Raw genomic sequence first — 21,472 nt, 5'->3', positions numbered from 1 at the left:
GAACCTGTGACTTTTGAAAGCATTCATAATGAGATTAAATGTTAACTTTTGGGCTGGCAAGATGGCTCAGTGGTTAAAGAAAGCTTGATGCCAAGCCACACAGGTTTTTTGTTGTTGTTGTTGTTCAATCCCCAGGTCCCAAATGGTATCCAGAATAAATCAGTTCCCACATTGTCTTCAGACTCCCCACCCCCTAAATAAATGTTTTAAAAATAAGAAGTGGATTTTAACTTTTAGTTCAGCATGTTTATGATATAACCAGTGTCTGACCTTAGATGGCCTCTGAGGAAATCTATGAGGTGCTTGGAGTAGTCTTTGCTCTTGCATCTGTCTGAGAAGAAGGAATAAGTAAGAAGGACAAACCTGGCTTCTAATAGTGCCTACCTGGGGAGTGTCTGAGTGTCTCCTCCTCTGTGGACTTCCGGTCAGTCAGAGGAACACTGCTTCTCTCCCACGGTGCCTTCTGCCTCTGCTGTTCATTGATTATGCCAGAGCGCCCGGCCCCAGCACTCTTTCCAGACTGGCATTTTAGATTCAGCTTCATGTACTCTAAACAGAGCCAGCCAGGGATGCCTTTCATCTTGATATCAACACCTGACCTGGTTTTCAAAGTTTCGTGTTTTTCCCTCTCTTCCTGAGGGCACATGTGTGTTTTGTAACTGTAGCATTTACAATTACAGAATGCTACAGTTCAAAAGAAACCACCCAGAAGCCTTATGTTCAATGGTTTCTGTTAACAACATTTTTTTGTTTCCTTTTAGTTTTTTTTTATTCATATTTTTTACAAAATATTTTCTTGAAATGATACTATTAAGCATTTTTACATTATCATTTTTCATTTGTTCGTTTGAGACAACGTCTTTCTCTGTAGCTCTGGCTGTCTTGGAACTTGCTATGTAGACCAGGCTGGCCTCAAACTCACAGAGATCCGCCTGGCTCTGCCTCCCGAGTGCTGGGATTAAAGGCGTGCACCACAATGTCTGACATCATCATTCTTCATTACATTTACATTAACATTTTATTTTAATGGATAAGATCTCCCTCCCCGGCGCATGCTGACCAAGAAGTCACTATGTCGCCCAGGCTGACCTCAGACTGTGATCTTCCTGTTTCTGCATCTCTAGTGCTTAGGATTAGAGTTGTGTACTCACCACACTGGCTAAAATACTTTAATAGCTAATATGCTAATCATAAACCACAGCAAATTAAGCATTTCCTTCTATAATTAGCAAATGAATGTTTTCCTGGGTCATTTTTTTTTTTTCTCCTCCAAATCACAGCTCTGTGAGAAACATTTCTGTGTATCAATTGGTTGCATTTCTGGCAGCCCTTATGGTCTTCATTAGATTATGTTTGATGACCGGTGATTTTCAAACACATGGCACCATTCCTGGAACAAGACAGAAAGCGATTCAGTATTTGCTGAATGCATAAAAGCTAAAATCATCAAGAGGAGATGACTGAGTCACAGGACAGACTGCCTTAGGGCCTTTGATTCTGCTCAATATCTAGAACAACAATTATCCCATGACTGACATTTAAGCATGATTCAAGCTTTGCTGATTGCTGGATGGGAATAGGATATTGTAACTTCCTGATTTCTTTACACATGAGATTCAACTTTAATTCCATCTATGATATGATGTATGTGAGTTTGGTGTGGGGTTTTTTTTTTTTCTCTTCTGCATGTATATCCTTGTACCACCTGCGTGCCCAAGGAAGCCAGAGGAAGGTGTCAGACCTGGGACTGGGTGCTGGGACCCTGGTCCTCTGGAAGAGCAGCAGCCAGTACTTTGGACTGCTTGCTGAGCCGCCTCTCCAGCCCTCTTGTCATATTTTTAATGGTGTTGTGGCCACAAGTCTGTCCTGCTAACTTCCTTGCTTAGAAGGTGAAGTTTCAGTCTGATGAACGTTACAAACAGGATTGTGTAACTAACAGAAGTTCTTACTCCGTAGTCTATGGACATAGCGGCTCACTGGTTCCCCCAGATGAAAACGGAAACCGCGTGAAGATTGACGCATGCCCAGCATTCTCCACTGCTGCTGTTTACATTTTTTCACTTCAAATTTTTAGAGAAATATGATTTCTATATAAAAGTTTGGTGAAATGTTAATGCATAAAGAAAATGAAAGTTAGGAACCGAGGCACATGCCTGGGATGGAAGAATGTGGTTTCATAGCAGATTTGAGGCCAGCCTGGGCTACGTATATCAACAACCTGTCTTAAAAAAAGACAAAAAGAACATTCAGAGGTGTTCTTGTGTTTGCTGTTGACTTCATATGTAGATGACATAGTTAGAGCGTGCTTATTTGTAATTCACATAAAATGTTCGCAGCTAGTTTTTAAGAGAGAAAATCAGAGGCTTCTGTACGTTAAGGGGTTCCCACCACTTAATAGTCTTTCTGTGTTTCAGATAATACCATAAAGCTACTAAAGGAGTTGACAAGCAAAAAATCCCTTCAAGTGCCAAGTATTTATTATCATTTGCCTCATCTATTGCAAAATGAAGGAAGCCTTCAGCCTGCGGTGCAGATTGGCAATGGAAGAACCGGAGGTGCGTTCACCGTGTGCCGTTTACCTGAACTGTGGTTTGGCAAGCTATTTTGGCCACTAGGAAGAGGTCTAGTAGGTCAAAGTAGGACAAAGGATTAAAATTCTTTTTTTTTTTTTTCTTAAATCTCTGCACAGCAACTGAGGTTCCGTCCAAGCTGCTTGTTGAAGGATATGGACATTTCTTCTCCATATAGCAGAACAGGATTCGGTAGACATGTAGTTCAGGCAGATGAATGCTTAAACCTTTGCAAATTTTCTGTTTTAAAAATGGGGGGGTACACCCTTATTTCCTATCCCAGCATTAATGGCTCTTCACAGTCCTGCCAAGGGGTTTGTCTTACATGTGCCCAGCTTTTCCCTGGACAGACCGAAGCATTGCCTCTCTCATTAGCTTCCCATGTGATAACACTTGGATGTGATACCGGGAGCACTGCCCTCAGAAGGTAGTCAGAAGAGGGTGTCGGGTCTCCTGGAACTGGAATTATAAATGGTTGTGTGCCACCATGTGACCCTGGGAATAGAACCCAGGTCTTCTGCAAGAGTGACATGTGCTCTTCATGGCTGAACCATCTGTCTAGCCCTTGTGTTAACACTTGAGAGAAGTTGATTTAGTTGGCTTCTCTTTTTTTGTAGTTCTGGGGTTAGAACCCAGAGCCTCATGAGTGCTAGACCAGCACCCCTCAACAGAGTTGTACCCACAGTCCTGTAGGGGTTTGATTCAGCCCTGTTTTCTCCCATCATCTGCGCTGTTGGTATAAACCTCTGCATCTCTCTTGTTTCGGTTCTTCCATCTTTCTATTTCATATGTGATCTACAACAACACACGATCTTCCTATGGAGGCTGTGAGCCTTAAAATAGCATGTTCAGATGAACTCTTTTTTTTTTTTTTTTGTATTGATTCAAGAAAAGAAATATTTACTGAGGCCAGGCATTCTTCAGGGGCTGAATATGCAAACACTAACATGATGTATAGTACACTCTTAGTTACTTTCTTTAGAACATCAATTGTTAATTATTTTTAAAAGCTCACATTAATATCTTCCTCTAATAGCCACTCCGATCCGATGACGGTTGTACTAGACTCCGGACTACAAGTGGAGCAGAATGTCATTAGGAATCATTTCACTGACTTTTTTTTTTTTTTTTTTTTTTTTTTGCCAGTCATATTTGGTTCTATCCTAGGTCTCTGGACTGTCCAGACTGTGGTTCCTGGCCCTCTAGGCAATGTCGGGGTGAGCTCCCTCTTGTGGCATGAGGCTCAAGTTGGACCATTGGTTGGCCACTCACACAAGTTTTGCGCCACCTTTACCCCAGGACATCTTGCAGGCAGGACAAATTATAGTTCAAAGGTTTTATGGCTGGGGTTGGTGTCCCAATTCCTCTGCTATGGTATAAATTAAATAGAAAAAAAAATCAGGGGCTGGAGAGACGGTTCAGCGGTTAAGAGCACTGGCTCCCCTCTGGATGACCCAGGTTCAAATCCTAGCACCCACATGGCAGCTCACAACTATCTGTAACTCCAATTCCAGGGGATCTGACACCCTCATACAGACATACATGCAGGCAAAACACCAATGCACATGAAATATAAATAGATTAAAAAAAAAAAAACCAAACAAATGGGCTTTTTGCTATCCCCCTGAGACAGGGTGAACATGCATTAGGTGGTTTTGGAGGTGTTTGGATGATTTTTGAGCACTTAGGAGAAGACTGGGCTTGAGGGATTGGCCATGGAGAATTCTAAGATTCCAGATGGAATAACTGGACAAATGGTGCACACTGTTTCCTGAAATCTGGGAGAATAAAGCATGTTCTACAGCATTGTTTTTTAAAATTTATTTTTATTGTATTTTAACTATACAGTGTGTGTGTGTCTGTATGGGATATATGGATGTGAGTGTGGTACCTGGGGAGGTCAAAGGTGTGAGATGCCCTGGAGTTACAGGCCACTGTGAGGCACTTGATGAGGGTTCTGGAAACGTGGGAACCAGAGTCACATCCTCTGCAAACCAATAGTTGCTATTAACCTTTGAGCCATCTCTCCAACTCACAGCATTGGCATTCAAGAGAAGAGAATGTGCTAAATTTGGACAAGTGAGGAAGCTTTGAGATGCTAAAGTGGAGATGTCAAAGAGGCAGTTGGGTAGTTGAATCTGGGACTCAGAGGGGAACTCCAAGTTAGGTTTAATGCTGTGGGTCATCATTCATGAGTACTTAGTCATTAAAATGTGTATGAATGAAATCACCCAGGGCTTAGGATACCAGCAGCTAATGTACAGTGAAAGAAGAAGATAAAGCTGGGAAGAGCAACTGACCCATCATCACCTCTTAAGGAAACAAGAAAGGCTAAACTAACAATGGATGCTAAAAGCAGAATATAGCTTAGTTATAACTGAAGGTAGACTGAGTAATTGAAGATTGGGAATGCTAAATTTAGATAGTTCCTACCTTTTTTTTTTTCTTCCTGGCTTAAAGGAAGTAAGTTTTAGAATCTGAAATGTGACTTCCCTGCTCCTAACCTCCCAATGACTGACTCCTGTTCAGAGTTGAACTCCGTGTGGGATGCTTGACCTGAGCCCTGATTCTCTCCATGGAGGCTTTTTCTGCCTTAGATCTATTCTGATCCGGCTAGATCTTGATAATGTCAGGATCATCGTGTCTTCAGCATCCTGCTGCTTCCTCTTCTGGAGTGTTCTGCCTCCGCTCTCTTAAGTCTCATGAAAGCAAAGGCATCATTTAAATTGTTTCCTGTTTTATGCCTAACACGTAGAATATTGCCTTGTGTTTACGGGGTGCAGAACAAGTAGAATACATCTTGGAGGCCCTGACAACTGTTTATCTCTAGAGTGGAAGAGAGGGGCCTTTGGGACAGTTCCTCCTACAGCTTGTTCCTTAGTCTTGGCACTTGCAGAACAGTGAGGGTAGAACCGTGGTTTTTCAGCTTCAGAATTCTAAGTATTTCTTAGCATCTCCAGTAAACTCTTCCGTGATCAAGATTCATTTTGGTTTTGTTTGAGACAGGGACTCTCTATGTAGTCCTGGCTTTTCTGGAACCAGGCTGGCCTTGAACTCAGAGATCTGCCTGCCTCTGCCTTCTGAGTGCTGGGATTAAAGGTATGTGCTGGCATACCTGATTTAGGATTATTTTTTAACATTTGCTGTGGTGTATGTATAATACTTAGAATATTAATGCCTTAAGATATATTTTTTAAAAGATGTTTATTTATTTATTATGTATGTAGTGTTCTGCTTTCATGTATGCTTGCCCGCCAGAAGAGAGCATCAGATCTTATTACAGGTGGTTGTGAGCCATCATGTGGTTACTGGGAATTGAACTCAGGACCTCTGGAAGGATAGTCAGTACTCTTAACCTCTGAGCGTCTGACCATCTTTCCAGCTCCAAGATATAGTTTTTTAAAAAATACTTTGAAATACAATGTGTAGAATCCCTCAAGTCACTGAGCCAGATAAAGTTGTATGATAAAATGAGGAAAAAATGGGGTTAGGATCACAGTGCTGAACCCTGTCAGTTGCACATGAAGAAGAACCTGTAAGATCGCACATGATTATACATGGCACAAGTTAACTACAATGAATATGGTACTTTGCTTAACACCAGGAGGCTCTCCTGATAGAATTGAATGCAGGAGGGCTCCAGCCTGGAGGCTCTTGTGAGTGGTCCAGGGTGAACTGTCTGAAATTGGACACAGTCTAACCCTGTGTGGATGATGCGGATGGTTGTCTTCATAGCAGCTGGTAAATATTTAAGGTGTGTGTGTTTTGTGTTTTCCCACACAGTTCAGTTCATTTTTCTAAACTTGGCTTAGCTGGGTTCATTTGCCAAGTGTCTACTTACTGTGTGTCTCAGAGAAGAAATCACACATAAACAAATGTGAAATTCATATTACATCCAAATTGTTCGCTAATGCATTAATCATGCACGAGTAAGCTTGCATTCATAATGAGCAGTAGAGTAGGAACTATAATTTTGAACCTTTTAATGTGTCATCCACAATCTGTAGTTCACACTGCTCCCTCTGCCAGCTGAGGACCCAGCGCCCTCAGATATTCCCATCATCTGTACTCACAGCACAGGGTCCCAAACCAGGACGTTCACATTGACGCTGTACTGCTAATGAATCATAGATCTCACACAAGATTTTGCCATGCTCATTTTTCTGTTCTGACTCAGGATCCCAGGTTCCATGCAATCATCACTTCATCATGTTTTCTTAGTCTTTTCTGTCTGGAGCAGGTCTTGACACTGGTGTTTTTGTGACTTGTCCCTAAATTGTATTTGCCTGGTGTTTCTTTGCCTGCATGGTTCCCTCAAGCTGCAGATACAAGGACATTCATTGTGTGTCAGATGTCAGGGTGTCTGACCTCTACTTGTGGGGGAACATGTTTTTTGCAGCTGTTTGTTTTGCTATGAGGTTTAGCCTTTTATTATCATCACTTATTTGCAGTGGTATTTACACACACACCCGCCCCCGGCCTAGGCATGTGGAAGAGAATTATAGTATTATAAATGTCCCCTTTTACTCTTTTTCTTTCTAAAATTGAATCCCTCAGTTACTCCTCTACATACGTCTGTATTGTCTTCTAAAATCTTTTTACATAATTCCTGTATTCTTTTTCCAGTTTCAATAGTAATGGGAATTCCTACCGTGAAGAGAGAAGTCAAATCTTACCTCATAGAAACCCTACACTCCCTTATTGATAATCTGTATCCTGAAGAGAGGCTGGACTGCGTTATAGTTGTCTTCATAGGAGAGGTAATTCCTTGTTATTTTTTTTTCACCATATGTAATCTGAGAGTTTTGCTAATCAAATATTTGTGTGTGTTTTTAAAAGCATTTAGACCAGCAGTTCTCAACCTATGGGTTGAGACCCCTTGAGGGTGGGGATCGCATATCAGATATCCTACGTATCAGATATTTACATTATGATTCATAACAGTAGCAAAATTACAGTTATGAAGTAACAACAAAATAATCTTATGGTTGGGGTTACTACACCATGAGGAACTGTGTTAAAGAAGGTATTAGGCATTACCACAACATAAGGAACTGTATTAGGAAGGGTGAGAACCACTGCCTTAGAGGATGCATTGTCCCATTACCCTGCTGGAGTTTTGAATGGGGAAGGGCTGGCAGTGTAGCCTAGTGGTACTGATGAGATCCAGGTCACTCCTGAGCTGTCTCCCCTTATGGAGAGAGCTAGTTCTGGGCCCCGAGTCTCTCTGTTTCAGAGTTCTTTATTTCTTTTCACTGAATATAGTCTTAATGACAAAGTAAACACATATATACTACTAAAATCAGTTACGTAAACATAATGGAACTTGCCTGTTTTTCATCGTGTAAATAGAACATTAGTTTTTAAAAACTTAAATAGTTCTTCCTATGGCTTGTATACATATATACCAGAGGATCATTCTGTATATTGTGAATATTTTTTTTTATGCCTCCCAAAAAAGACTTTAAGAGACTAAAGGTCCCAGCATAATTTTTTTTTTTTCTGTCTTCCAAATATTTCGTAGTCTGGTTTCAGAATCATTTTTTTTTTTTTTTCAATTTCTGATCTGTAGGTGAGAGGTTGTTTCCCCTTGAGTTCCTGCAATGATCAGCAAAGCATCAAGTATTTATGTAAATAAAGTGTTGCATATCTGTATAGTTACTGACTTGATACTAATTCCTTAAATATGGCTCAGGACCCAAACACATTAAAACTACTCCTGTGTGACCAGCATGCAGCTGCAAAGGTTGAGCTACCTCCTCTTCCAACAGACTAGGAAAGCGCTCATTTCTTTTTTCCAGGTAATATTAGTCTGTACTGGTTAGTTTTCATTGTGAACTCAACACAACCTAGAGTCACCCAGGAAGAGAAGCCTCAAAGAATCGCCTAGATCCTATGCGGCCCTATCTGTGACAGGTCGTCCTGAATTTATAATTGAGATGCCATAGTCCACTGTGGGTAGCACCATCCCTATGCAGGTGGTCCTGGGTCATATAAGAAAGCATGAACATGAGCTAGAGAATGAGCCAGCAGGCAGTGTGATTGAAGCTTCAGTTCCTACTTGAGTTCTGGCCTGACTTCCCTCAATGATGGACTATGACCTGGAAGCATAAGCCAAATAAATGCTCCCCTGAGTTGCTTTTGGTCAGAGTGTTTTTTGTTTTTAATCATAGCAAATAAACTACAGCAATTTGATTTTCCAATGTGATGGGTAGAAAGTAACACTTTGGCCTTTGCCAAAATAGCTTAGTTTGGAGACTGGTTGGTTGAAAAGTAATTCTTTGCCTTTATTTAATTTGGATTTCTTTACTGTATGGGATTAAATGTAGGTTTGTGTAGATTCTGACCATTGGCATTTATAATTGTTTTCCTATAAAATTTGTTTATTTTTTTATGCTTTGATTTGTAAGGAATTTTCATATATGAGGGGAATCAACTCTTTGAAATAGTTTGTCCATTTTGTTATTTGTATTAACTTTATGATTTTTTTTTTCCTTTTAAGTAACCAAATCTGCCAATCACATATGTCTGCCCCTGGAGATGGGCACTACTTCTTTGGAAAGCAGCTAAGCAATGACTATTAATATTGAAAGTGCACTCTTGACTCAGCGTTGTGCTTGTAAAAACCAACCCAGTACAAACATTTGCATTTTCAGAAATATATTTAGGCAGATAAACACATATGCAACTCCTTAATGTGCATTACTAAAATAAGTAAGAAAAAAATATATCTTGGTCAAACTATTAGTAACTAGCAGGTGCCTTGAGACTCCAGATTATGCGGTGACGCCACTTTCTGCCAGATACATTTTTATTTATATTTATTTATTTATTTGCTTGTTTACTTATTTATTTATTTTATTTTTCGAGACAGGGTTTCTCTGTAGTTTTGGTGCCTGTCCTGGATCTTGCTCTGTAGACCAGGCTGGCCTCAAACTCACAAAGATCCACCTGGCTCTGCTTTCCGAGTGCTGGGATTAAAGACATGCACCACTGCTGCTTGGACTGATACATTTTTATAAAGTTAGAATTTATTTGCAGTGAGAATATTATTTTTGTATAGTGTTAGCAGTGCTCCAGTCTCTGAAAAGCCCTCTTGGACTGAAGTGTTTGTCTGCCTGTCTCCTTAGAATTTCAGTGCAGAAAGTCTGCCTTGAACAGAAGAATTGAATATTTCACTAGATTCAGTCATGAGGCACTTCAAAATCATTGCTGTGTGTGCTTACATCTCTATGGGTTAGTTAGAAGTTTTTTCTCCTAGGTGTTCTGCTAGCCTGAGGTCTATCAGGCACTAGTAGCAGGTACATCTTCTGTGGTTTTGACCATGATTTGTGCACAGGATGACTGAGATCTTCAGACTCTCCTCAACACGTTTCTGCTCACCTACTCAATAACATTGTACAAATGTCTAATGGGTATTGTAGCTGTTTAAGTAAAAATGGCCTCCATAGGCTCCTATATTTTACATGCTTAGTCATCAGGGAGTGGCGCTGTTTGAAAGGATTAGAAGGATTAAGAGGTGTGCCCTTGGGGTTGGGGATTTAGCTCCGTCATAGAGCGCTTGCCTAGCAAGCGCAAGGCCCTGGGTTCGATCCTCAGCTCCACACACACAACACACACACAAAGGTGTGGCCCCCTTGGAGGAAGTATGTTACTGGGGATGGGCTTTGAGGTTTCATGCCAAACCCAGAGTCTGTCTCTCTGCCTATGCATCAGGATGTAGTTCTTTGCTACTGCATCAAGGTCTGCCTGTAGGCTGCCATGATGATGATGGACTAAACCTCTGACCAATGGTAAGCAAGCCCCCTGTTAACTGCTCTCTTATAAGAGTCGCCTCGGTCATGGCATCTCTTCACAGCAACAGAACACTGCCTAAGACAGGCAACTCTTAATTTGTCCAGAACTAAATTAGTCTAGCCCTCTCAAGCTGCTGCTCTTCCAGGTATCCCATATGCTCAGGGGAGTTCTCCGTGTGCAGTACTAATCACCTGTACCCAGTATGTTGGACAGGTCTGTGTGTCCTCCGTCCTGTGTGTGTTACTCCAGCATCTGAACACTGCCTCTTCCTCTCTTTCCACGCCCTGCGTCCTCCATCCCTTCTGTGATGCTCCCGCTGGTCTCCCATTTAAATCGGTGATAGCACTAACAGGCAGATATGAAAAATATATATCCATATGCACACACACACACACACACACACACACACACACACACACACACACACGTGTATATATGTTTTCAAACAAATCGGGAATTTCTGTGAGGCCATGCATTGTCTCTAGTTTAAACATGAGCAGAGATTAAGAGTGAAGAAGTGGGGAGATGCTGGGCATGTTGATGCATGCCTGTGAACCCGGACCTCAGAAGCCTTGAGACAGGAGGATTTCTGGGAGTTCCAAGCCAGCCAAAGCCACACAAGATCAAAATCAAAACATAGTGCTAGAGTGTGGGGGCCACCTGTACGTCACTGGGGGCTGTGGTCTTTCCCTGGGCCACTATTTGTTATTTATATTTTTATTTGTTTACTTATTACCTTTTTCTTTTTAGAATTTAAAGCATTTATTCATTTTAATTTTTCAATCATTTTGTTTTTTGAGATTACAATATAATTAGATCATTTCCTCCTTCCAATGTGCCCCCCCCATATGCCCTTCATTGCTCTCTTTGAAATTCATGGCTTCTTTTTTCATAAACTGTTGTCATAAACGTGTGTGTGTGTGTGTGTGAGTGTGTGTGTGTGTGTGTGTGTGTCTAAATACATAACCAGAACCGGCTCAATCTGTATGTAACTTATGTATATGTTTTTAGGGCTGACCTTTTGGTACTGGATACCCACATTGGCGTGCTCTTCCCCAGGAAGACTCCTCTCCTGTTCTCAGCATTCCTTCGTGGCTGGTAGTTCTTTGTGTAACGTTGAGGCTGTGTGGACTTTTCTCCCATCCACGCTGGCTTGTCTGTTGTTGCCTTTGTTCAGCTCGTGTTTAGGCAGCCATGCTGATGAACGTTTATGAGTGTAGCGTTCGGCACTCCTAGGAGCCATGACCTCACAGTATACTCCCTGTTTCTCTGGCGCTTAGGATCTTTCCATCCCTCCCATGCAATACTCCCTGAGCCTTAGGTGCAGGAGTTGTGTTGTAGATGGCCTGGGCTCTGCAGTTCTCTGTATGGATTGGTTGTGGTTTCTGTAATGGTCTCCATTTGTTGCAAAGAGAAGTTTCCTGGACGAGTTCGAGGACTGTACTTAGCTGGCTAGACCCTAGAGAAAGATGAAAATATGCCTATGGATGTTTTGCCTGCATCCGGGTTAGGTGCCACCAGCCCGCCTGCTATCAGTGGAGGCCAGAAGAGGGAGTAGAACCCCTAGGGCTGGAGTTACAGACAGGTGTGAGCCGCCATGTGGGTGCTGGGAATCGAACTCGGGACCTCTGGAAGAGCAGCCAGTGCTCTTACCACTGATCCATCTCTCCAGTCCATATTTCTTTTCTTGAAAGGACTAAAAGATGCCTGTCTTTGAAGGAGTCATCATTAGCTATTGTCCTTTGTTCCTCTCTGGATATCTCACTTCATGAGTCCTTTAAATATATGATAAAACCCTTAGAGAATATTAGAATTGTAAGGGACTGCACATCGGTGCCTTATTGAAAGTTTACTGGCTCAGTTCAGAACTTCAGAAGGGGCTGAGAGGAATGAATTGAGTTGCTCTGGAGGATTCATTGTGTGACCCAAGTATGGTTGGTCCTTTTTTAAAACTTAGAGTTCAATTATAGTATTTAGAGTATAATGATCTTTTGTTAACTATATGCCTCATATTTATGTATTTTTTGCTCTTATTCTATATACTAATTCTTGTATTATTTTTATTACCCAAGATCATTTTGGCAAAGTATTTCCTCATAGTGTGCTCTGGGTTTTAGCAGACTCTTTTTCATGCTCTGGCCTTGTATTTGGGGAGTCCCCAGGTATAAACCCTGATGGGATGAAGTGTCTCCACCTCGCTATGAAAATGAAAAAGGCCTGCTTTATGGTTTACTGTTCTCACCCTGTACTTTGAGAGCCTCTTTATTTTCAGATGACAGAAAACCCAAAAGAAATAACAGGGAAAGCGTGCAAGGCCTCTGGACAAGAGGGTCCATTTATATTTCTGTATTCCAGTGAGATGGCTCAGCAAGTGAAGGAGCTTACCTCCAAGTCTGATGAGCTGAGTCAGTCCCCAGACCGTCATGGTGTAGGATAAGTGATGCCTGATAGTTACAGCCTGACCTCCACATGCACGCCATACTTGGAGAGCTTCCCTCTCGCCAAGTAAATAAATCCATATTTAAAATCAAAGACAAGGGAGCCAGGATCAGGTGGTCATGGTGGCCGACTGTGACTTAGATGGCATGGTCTTGTGATTCCGGACTACAGTGTGACTTTTTTTGTGAGTATTCCCAGCCTGATTCCTCAACCCAACCACAGGCCCCATGTGTTCATTCAAGCCATTTTTCAGTAAATCTTTTTTCTAGTTATTGTTGCAGAATCTGTTTCTGCTGGCGGCAGCTAAGATCCTATCTGATGTTTGGGGAAAAAAAAAAAGGACAAAGCCAGATGGTGGTCGTGCACACCTTTAATCCTAGCACTTGGGAGGCAGAGGCAAGTGGATCTCAATGAGTTCAAGGCCAGCCTGGTCTACAATGCAAGTACTGTTAAGCAGAGAAATCTTGTCTCAAAAAACTCTCCCCAAAAAGACAAAAAAAAAAAAAATTTAATTTTATAGCCTACCACCAAACAGGACAGGCAGTTGGTGGGGTTATAGGGCTGTGTTGGTGGTGAGATACTGTTTGAGTGGAGTGGAGAGATTGCATGGATTTTTGAGGTGGTATCAGGCAGGATGTGGCCAGAAAACTGACAGAGTGGTGATGTTGATGATAACTGTAATGATTGTCAACACTTTGGAAAGAACCTTAGCTAGTGTGTCACCCTGTCCATCTACATTTGTGCAGTTTGCCTGGAAATACTCGAAGCCTTCCCTTTAATCTTCAAGGTCCAACTTAGAGTTTGAATTGATGTTTTACAGTGGCAGGACCAATTTTGCATGTTGTGTGTAGGGGGCACACAACACAGTGTGAAGTGCTGCGTGGAGAGAACCCCGTTTCATGGTGTTCACAGGTGATGATGGAGACTTAGTCTTTTGACGGTTGCACATAGCCCGTGTTTTACACGAGGGTGTGTGCCTTTGTGTCTTCTCCAAACCCTTTGACATAAATGGCTTTAACAGTGTCAGCCGTCAGCCTGTTGGCAAGAACTAACAGATCAGATCAGTTTATACGTGAGAGTTGGTCAAGTTACTGTGGCATATTTAGTTGGCATATGCCAGGTGTTTCTACTGTAAAGATGATGCTTTTCTTTATGTGTTCAGAGTTGTCTTGGGGTGGGCAAGCTTTTTTTTTTTTTTTTTTTGGTTTTTCGAGACAAGGTTTCTCTGTGTAGTTTTTGGAGCCTGTTCTGGATCTCGCTCTGTAGACCAGGCTGGCCTCAAACTCACAGAGATCTGCATGGCTCTGCCTCCTGAGTGCTGGGATTAAAGGCATGCACCACCGCTGCCTGGCAAGACTTTTTTAAGGGAAAGGACCTGCTTCTCATCAGAATGTTGGCACTGACTCAGCTCCCCCATGACTCCCTGCAGAAATGACGCTTGTGTGTGTTCCATTTCCATTGTTTCTCCTCCATTTGTTAATTGGAGTTCCTTATGCTCAGTTGTAGATATGTCGACCAGTTCTGGTTTGTTAATCAAGTTGTGCACATGCATGTGCGTGTGGCTTGTTGTGGCCATTGGTGGTTCCATCTGCTGTGGCCTGCCTGTTTCTCCTCACTTTGTTGAATCAGAATAGTTTTAAGTTAATCTTGGATTTTCCTTGCCCTGAATTTGGGCACTTTTTGAAGGAACCTGCTTCTTTGTATTAGAGGTGGGTCTCAGAAATAAATCAAGATCTGTGGCCTGGGGGATGCCCCAGTCAGTAAATTGTTTACTTTATGAACATGAGGACCTGAGTTCAAGTCCCCAGAACCCACATAAAAATGCCAGGTATGGTGGTGGCACACACTTGGAGTCATAGTGGTGGGGAGGCAGAGACAGGGGATGCCTGGGATTTGCTGGCTAGCCAGTCTAGCTTAATGTGTGAGCTCCAGGGTAGTGAGAGATGCTATCTCAAAGGAGGTGGGTAAGCAGTATTCCTGAGGAGGGTGCAAAGTTATCCTATGTTCTCACATGAGCATATAACTACCCAGATATACAGGAACACACATACACATCAAGATCTTGATTCTGCATGTGCTCATTAGCTGAGGGAACATTTTCTTTCTCACCCTTCCAGTGGAGATTCCCTCATTTCTGTATAATTTTAGGGCTTTCTCTATGTAAATCATCTGTCTATCACATGTTTTTTAATGGTATCTCTAGTCTCATAGGGTCCACTCAAGCCTTCCCTCACTCCTCAGTTACTAAACCCTCTTCTCCAAAGTGAAGAACTTGGTTGTCAGGATTCACAATGAATCAACTTGTTTTTTCAGAGTTAGCTAAGCATAAAGTAGGTTTTGAATTTTTGGGCTGATCCTGAGATCCAGCACATGCTGGGAACTAGGGTTCATTATTTGTCCTGTTTTCTTTCTTCAGCCTTATGGCATCCAGAGGGCTGTTTTCCGAAGGTGATTGGCTTAGTTTTCCTCCTTCCTTGTCCACTTCAGTGTGTTTATATTCCTCATTCTTCAGTGATGGGTTCAGGATTGATATTCTTGTTTCCTGTTTTGAATTACTTTAGGGGCATGAGAAGCATGAAGCTGCTTTAAAAAATAATCTGTATAAAAAGTTACCATCAAAAGTACCATTTCCACTTCATCCCTTCTACCCCATTCTCTAGACTGGTTATCAATATACCTAATTATATCTTGATTGGAAAATGTCCATACAAGTCCCATTTTAATTGATGTTTTCTTTGCAGCTTAAGAGGTCCTTAGCTTTTGTGAGTTTTTCTGTGTGCACTGTAGAGAGGTTCCAGGTTTTATGAATACATCAATTATAGGTGCCCTGTTGGGTTTCAGTTTCTAGTATCTGTCCCTGTTGCTGGGATGTCGTGTCCCTACAGAAGCGATTTAAGGGAGAAAGGTTTTATTCTAGCTCACAGCTCAAGGGCGGGGGAAGCAAAGTGGGAGGAACGTGAGCTGGTCACAGCCAAGCAGGGAAGGGGGAATGCTTGTTGCTGCTCAGAGAACTGCCTTTCCCTATTCAGACAGTCTGGGATCAGAGCCAGAGGAAGGTGCCGCCCACAGTGGGCGGGTCGTCCCACCTCAGTTACCACAGCCTAGATAAACCCTTCAGGCACACAGGTGGTTCTAGACCTGCTGTTGATTAACTCAAACCACCACAGCACCTGACTGTTCTTTCCACTTGATTTGTTGTGGACTGAGAAGTGAAGCGTGGATCTCACTAACCATTTTTTTTTTTTTTAATTCTCTTATAGTTTTTGTTTTATAAATGATAATACTATGTTGTTGGGAACATAGGTTCTTTGAGCTTACCTTAATAGTTACTTGTCCAGCTAATATTTTAGTTAATTAATTGTTGTAGTTGGTGTTTTGAGATAGTGTCTCACTGTGTAGCCCTGGCTGGACTAGAACTTATTGTGTAGACTGAGCAGGCTCAAACTTTTAGAGATCCACCTGCCTCTGCCTCCCCGGTACTGAGATTAAAGGCGTGCACCACACTGGCTCCTGCTGGGACTTTTGAGTGTACTCATGCACTTAGTGTTTCCGGGGCAGGGTCAAGTGAGTTCAGCCTCACTGGTGAGAATATTGTGGCTTGTGCTTTCTTCTGATATTCCTTCACACTCTGGTCTCCCTTCCTTTTTGAGTCATTTAACAATACGTTTATCCCAAAGCTTAGAGTTGAAGTTTCCTTTCTCAACAGATGAGTTTAGTTGCCTTCTGTGTTGATAATGACTAATTGTTTGCTCCTGTGTGTCTCCTCCTCTCACTCTGGGGATTGAACTCAGGGCCTCGGACTTGTGTCATTATCAACCCTTTAAAGAAAATCCTTTAGCTTTGGAACAGGGTCCCAGGAGACTTTGAACTTGTGATCGTTTGCATTCGCCTCACAAATAGCTGGGGTTGCAGGAACCCCTCACAGCACCTGCCCTACCCCACACCAGTCATTGTCTCTCCTCTTCTTACGTTTACAGTGTTGGCACTCTGTCCCTGGGTAGGGACTGTGGGAGTGGGGCTCTGCAGGCCTGGCCAGGTGTTTTTCCTCTACAGCTCTGAAAGAAATTTTTACCCCCATTGTATGGTCTGTTTGTTTTGCTTTATTTTTGCATGTTTTATTTTTCTGCTACTGGAGAAAAGTTTCATATATACATACCTTTGCAACTTTGTATTGAGCCTTTTGTGGGGCCTTTCTGTTTTCTTAGCTGGTCTCTGGAGAGTTTTCTATTAGGGAATACACTAAACTTGATCCATTTCCTCTTTTCCTCTTTGCCCCTCCTCTGTCCCAGCTGCCTTACTTACTGTCAATATTATCTTGCCTGTTACTTGGTTCATCTGCTTTCAGTACCTGCTCTTTGACTGGAAGATACACATGTGGGGTGGCTGTGTGGCCGCGTCCCTCTGCTTTGTTAGATTCTGTCAGCCTTTCTGCACTGGCAAGGTGTATTCCGTTCTTTCTCTCTCCCCATTCTGTTCGTTCTCCATGATGCGGTCACCAGTGTTCAGCCAGCACTGTTGTCCTTTGGATGTAGTTCCCCCTATCTTCTCTTGATTGACAAAAACTCATCTCAGCAGTGATTCATGGGAACAATGGCCTCTGAGGTCCCATATGATTGTCGTGGTAAGTTTTTGCCAACTTGACACAAACTTAGATATACCCGGAAAGTGGGAACTTAATTGAGGAATTTGCTTCCATCCAGTTGACCTGTGGGGTATTTTCTTGATTATTTATTGATGTGGGGAGTCCAGCCCATTGTGGGCGATGCCATTCCTAGGCAGGTAGGCTTGGGTTATAAAAGGAAGGTAACTGAGCCAATAATGAGTTCCTCTATGATCTCTGCTTTGGTTCCTGCCTCTAGGTTCCTGCCTGAGTTTTTGCCCTAACTTCTCTTGTTAATGAATTATAACCTGTAAGCCAGATAAACCCTTTCTGCTCCCAAGTTGCTTTTGGTTAGTGTTTTATCACAGCAACAGAGAAGCTAACTAACTAGGATAACGATCGCTTCCGCCATTGTAGTTTAGCTGGGTATAGAAACTCTAAGTTACCCCCCTCCTTTTTTCTCACCCTTCTTCCCTCTCTCCATCCTTCATGTGTGCTTGGGTACGAGTGCTAAAGTTAGCCAGACAGTCTTTCATATTCTCATTCTGTGGTATTAGAAACCCATGTTTTACCTGGTTGCTCAATTTATTCTTTTCCTATCCTTAAAGCCTGGTAATTCAGCTGTAATGTAAGTTTCAGTCTCAGGTAATATTTACCTGGAACATTATATGTTCTTTTGGCTTATGGGACTAAGTCTTCTATTTCATAAAAAAGAATGGCATTTTTTTTCTTGAGAAAAATTAAATTCATAAAACAAAGTTGAAAAATCTTTACACAAAATACCTGTATACTTACCACCCGGATTCTTCTATTCAGGTTTTAGTACTTTTGTTTGTCATGTTTCACTTCATCTACCCTCATCCTTTATCATCAATCCATTTCATAAAAATGTATGTTCTTTTGTGATGGGGTCTGATGAATCTTTTCCTTATTTCTTAAAGTTTTTTCTTTTTAATTTCAGTTACGAGTTCTTTAATATATAGAATGGATACCATTCTTGTCAAATTTGTGTTTGAGTATTTTTCCCACTCTGAGTGTCTATCCATACTCTTCATACTGCCGTGGTGGATGGTTTTCTTTCACAGCAGCTGCCTTCTGTGAGCTAGCAAACCCTTGCATGCCTCTATATTGCGAGGACCCGTCCTGCAAACCGACATGCTTTTTACTTTTGCCCCAGGACTGTGTCTCGTCTTGAGCTAACTTGTATTAAGGTAGTGGGAAAGTTCCCTGATTGTCACATATTCATCATGGCAGTTCCTGTGTCGAGAAAACACTTTGGCTTCTCTGATACGTTTATTGAAAACCCAGAGACTGTAATTGCGGGTCCCCACCCCCCGTTTTCTTTCATTATCTGGATTTGGAGCTAAATCTCGTGCTGGGGCTCTCTCCACTGCCTGTTGTAGGTTTGCATGAATGACGTGATGACCCATACAGTCCTCAAGTTTTTGTTTTTTCAGGATTGCTTCAGATGTTGTGGACCCTTTGTGTTTCCAAACACCTAGAGAATTGTTACAGTCCCTTCTGATGCTTGGTGATGCTTCCTAATGGCAACGGCTTCTGCTAAGTGTGGTTTTCTTCTATCTTTTCTTTAATGGCCAAGTCAATGCTTGAGAGTTTCTTCTTCCCTCCCCCATCTCCCCCCACTTCCCTTTCTCTGCCGTCTTTCAGTTATTTTATTTCAGAGTACTCATTTCTCCCCCTTTTTATTATTGTTTTGTGTTTTGCCCCCATTTTTATGAGTCATTGAATGGTTTGGGGGACAATGAGGGCATAAAGATGTGTTCTAGACTAATTGCATTATTATTATTATTATTATTATTATTATTATTATTATTATTATTTTATAAAAACAGAGGTGCCGACTTTTCTTTAAGCCACAGAGCCAGCTGCAGACCCAGCTGGTCTCTGTAGCTCTTCATGTTACCTCTGGTTATTGAAACAAAGCCAGATCCCCTTTTGAGCCTGAGAATTTCAGTTGTTAATATTTCAAAACAAAGCCTGTGGCTCTTGTGTCTGGTGTTCGCTGATAATGGTGTGTGATTTCCAGGAAGGAGCATGGGAAAGCCTATTAATTCTCTTCACCACTCCCTGCTTTCTAAGGTCCAGTCTCTCCTGGTAGACACTTGAGTGTGCTGTCAGCTGAGGGTTAGTACCTGTGTGTTTTCCCCATTTCTCCCCTGAAGCACCTACGGAGCACACCAGAGTGAGGCCCTCACTGTGGCCACATCTCCTCCAGCTCTTCTTCTCCTGTTGAACAAGTATTTATTGAAGTACCGTGATGAAGCAGGTGCTGGGGAGAACAATAGGTAACTCCCCAAACTGAAATGTGTACGAGAGTATTTCTGTACCATTGGCTCGCTCTTTTTTCGGAGGGGACGTTAGTCTGATGTTCATATTGCAGAAGAGTCAGTAGCTCTCCAGTTGGCTCTGCTGATTACTCTCCTGGATGTGCTCTTCATCCCAGCTCCGTTTCCCTTTCCTCGTCCCGTTTCCTCACCTCTGAGACCTCCTAGGTCTCTGGGCTCTGGCTGCTGGCAGGTGAAGAAGAAACAGACCCTGTGACTCTGTTCTTTCTCTGTGGCTTTCATATCAACACTTCTTTAGTTTGATTTTTCAACCTTTTTTTTTTTTAAAGATGAATGCACAGATTGTTGGTTGGGGATTTTTTTTTTCCTTTAGTAATAATATAAGTGATGCAAAGTTGTAAGCTTGCCTTTAAGTATTACTTTGGCTGTACTCCAGGTTTTTTTTTTAAGATTAAAGATTGGTGGGTATGTGTGTGCATGTGAGTGTGTGTGTGTGTGTGTGTGTGTGTGTGTGTGTGTGTGTGTGAGAGAGAGAGAGAGAGAGAGAGAGAGAGAGAGAGAGAGAGAGAGAAGGAGAATATGAATGGGGACTGTGCATATATGGGAGGTGAGAAGCAGCAGATCCCTTTGGAGCTGGAGTTACAGGTGGTTGTTTTGAACTGTCTGGTGTGGGGTGCTGGGGACCAAACTCAGGTCCTCCGCAGAGCAGTAAGTGCTCATAACTGCTGAGCCATCTCCCTAGCCCCTTTACATCCATACCTTTTGACATGCCCTTTAATATTTTTTTATTCATATCAAAATACTTTCTAAGTCCCCATGTAATCTTTTCCTTGACCCATGGGTGTTATAGAAATATATACATGTTTTTACATTCTTACCTAGTGGAGAATTTCCCACCATTCCCACTGTTCGCTGATCCATTTCAACCCATTGTAGTCAAACAACAGTTTGTTCGGTGTCAGCCCCTTTATACCTTTTCAGCACCTGTTTGTCAGCTGTTCTGTGTGTGCCTAGACAAAAACAGACTCTGTGTGCTCATGTGGCATTTTTTTATATAGACATTTAATAGGTTAAGTTGGTAAAATTACTAGGGTTTAGGGTTAAAGTCCCAGCTCCAGAGTCCCATGCTAGCCTCAGCCATGCATCCAGACACTCATTGAGGACAGAAAGGACTTTGCTTCAGCCAACACGGCCATGTGGAACAGAACAGTTAAAGGGCTTCAGAATCCCCAGTCTGTCTCCAGGGGCAGAGCAGAGCAGAGAAACAAAAGAGGCAGAGTTTTTGCTTGACTGACAGAACAGGAAATCTGGTTTAGGCCAGTGGTCTTGAGATCTTCGTCTCAGTTCTGATTTTGCAAGGCATTTGGGGGGAACTGTTATCTCTGTCATCATTTGAGGGGGCAGGCAGTCTGGTTTCTAGGGGGTGATTGCTCCTGCTCTGGGGTGCAGCCTCAGGTTCAGAGATAACTGCCTCCTTGGAGGGGTGATTTGCCCTGAGATAAAGGTGAGTTTCAATCCAGTCATAAAGATACTTGTTGATCAGTTCTGTTGCCTCTGGTGTCGAATGTAACTGCTAAGAGCATGGATCTGGGGGAAAAAGTGGCAAAATAGAGCCGGCATGGGGTGGATGGAGTGGGAGGCCAGTGGCTGGAGCTCCTATCCTTTCCACAAGTGCTCGGTATCTCTGCTGATCTGATTCTGGATTTTAAATTGTGCGCAACCATACTGGGGCATCAGTAGTATCTTGGCCTGTTGCTTTC

General features: G+C 42.3%; 1 protein-coding gene across 1 annotated transcript in view; it reads left to right on the top strand.

The window, feature by feature from the left end:
- Nucleotides 1-21,472, top strand: part of Mgat4a (alpha-1,3-mannosyl-glycoprotein 4-beta-N-acetylglucosaminyltransferase A) — a 95,170-nt gene that overhangs the window by 44,448 nt on the left and 29,250 nt on the right. Inside the window, exons 4-5 of the mRNA XM_036168046.1 lie at nucleotides 2,415-2,555; nucleotides 7,197-7,330. Of these exons, the coding sequence (XP_036023939.1) occupies nucleotides 2,415-2,555; nucleotides 7,197-7,330 (275 nt within the window). The remainder of the gene's footprint in view (nucleotides 1-2,414; nucleotides 2,556-7,196; nucleotides 7,331-21,472) is intronic.

The sequence above is a fragment of the Onychomys torridus genome, chromosome 18, assembly GCF_903995425.1.
Source record: "Onychomys torridus chromosome 18, mOncTor1.1, whole genome shotgun sequence".
Classification (NCBI taxonomy): Eukaryota; Metazoa; Chordata; class Mammalia; order Rodentia; family Cricetidae; genus Onychomys; species Onychomys torridus.
Note: the sequence above shows the minus strand (reverse complement) of the source record. Positions and strands in the feature narration are given on the sequence as shown.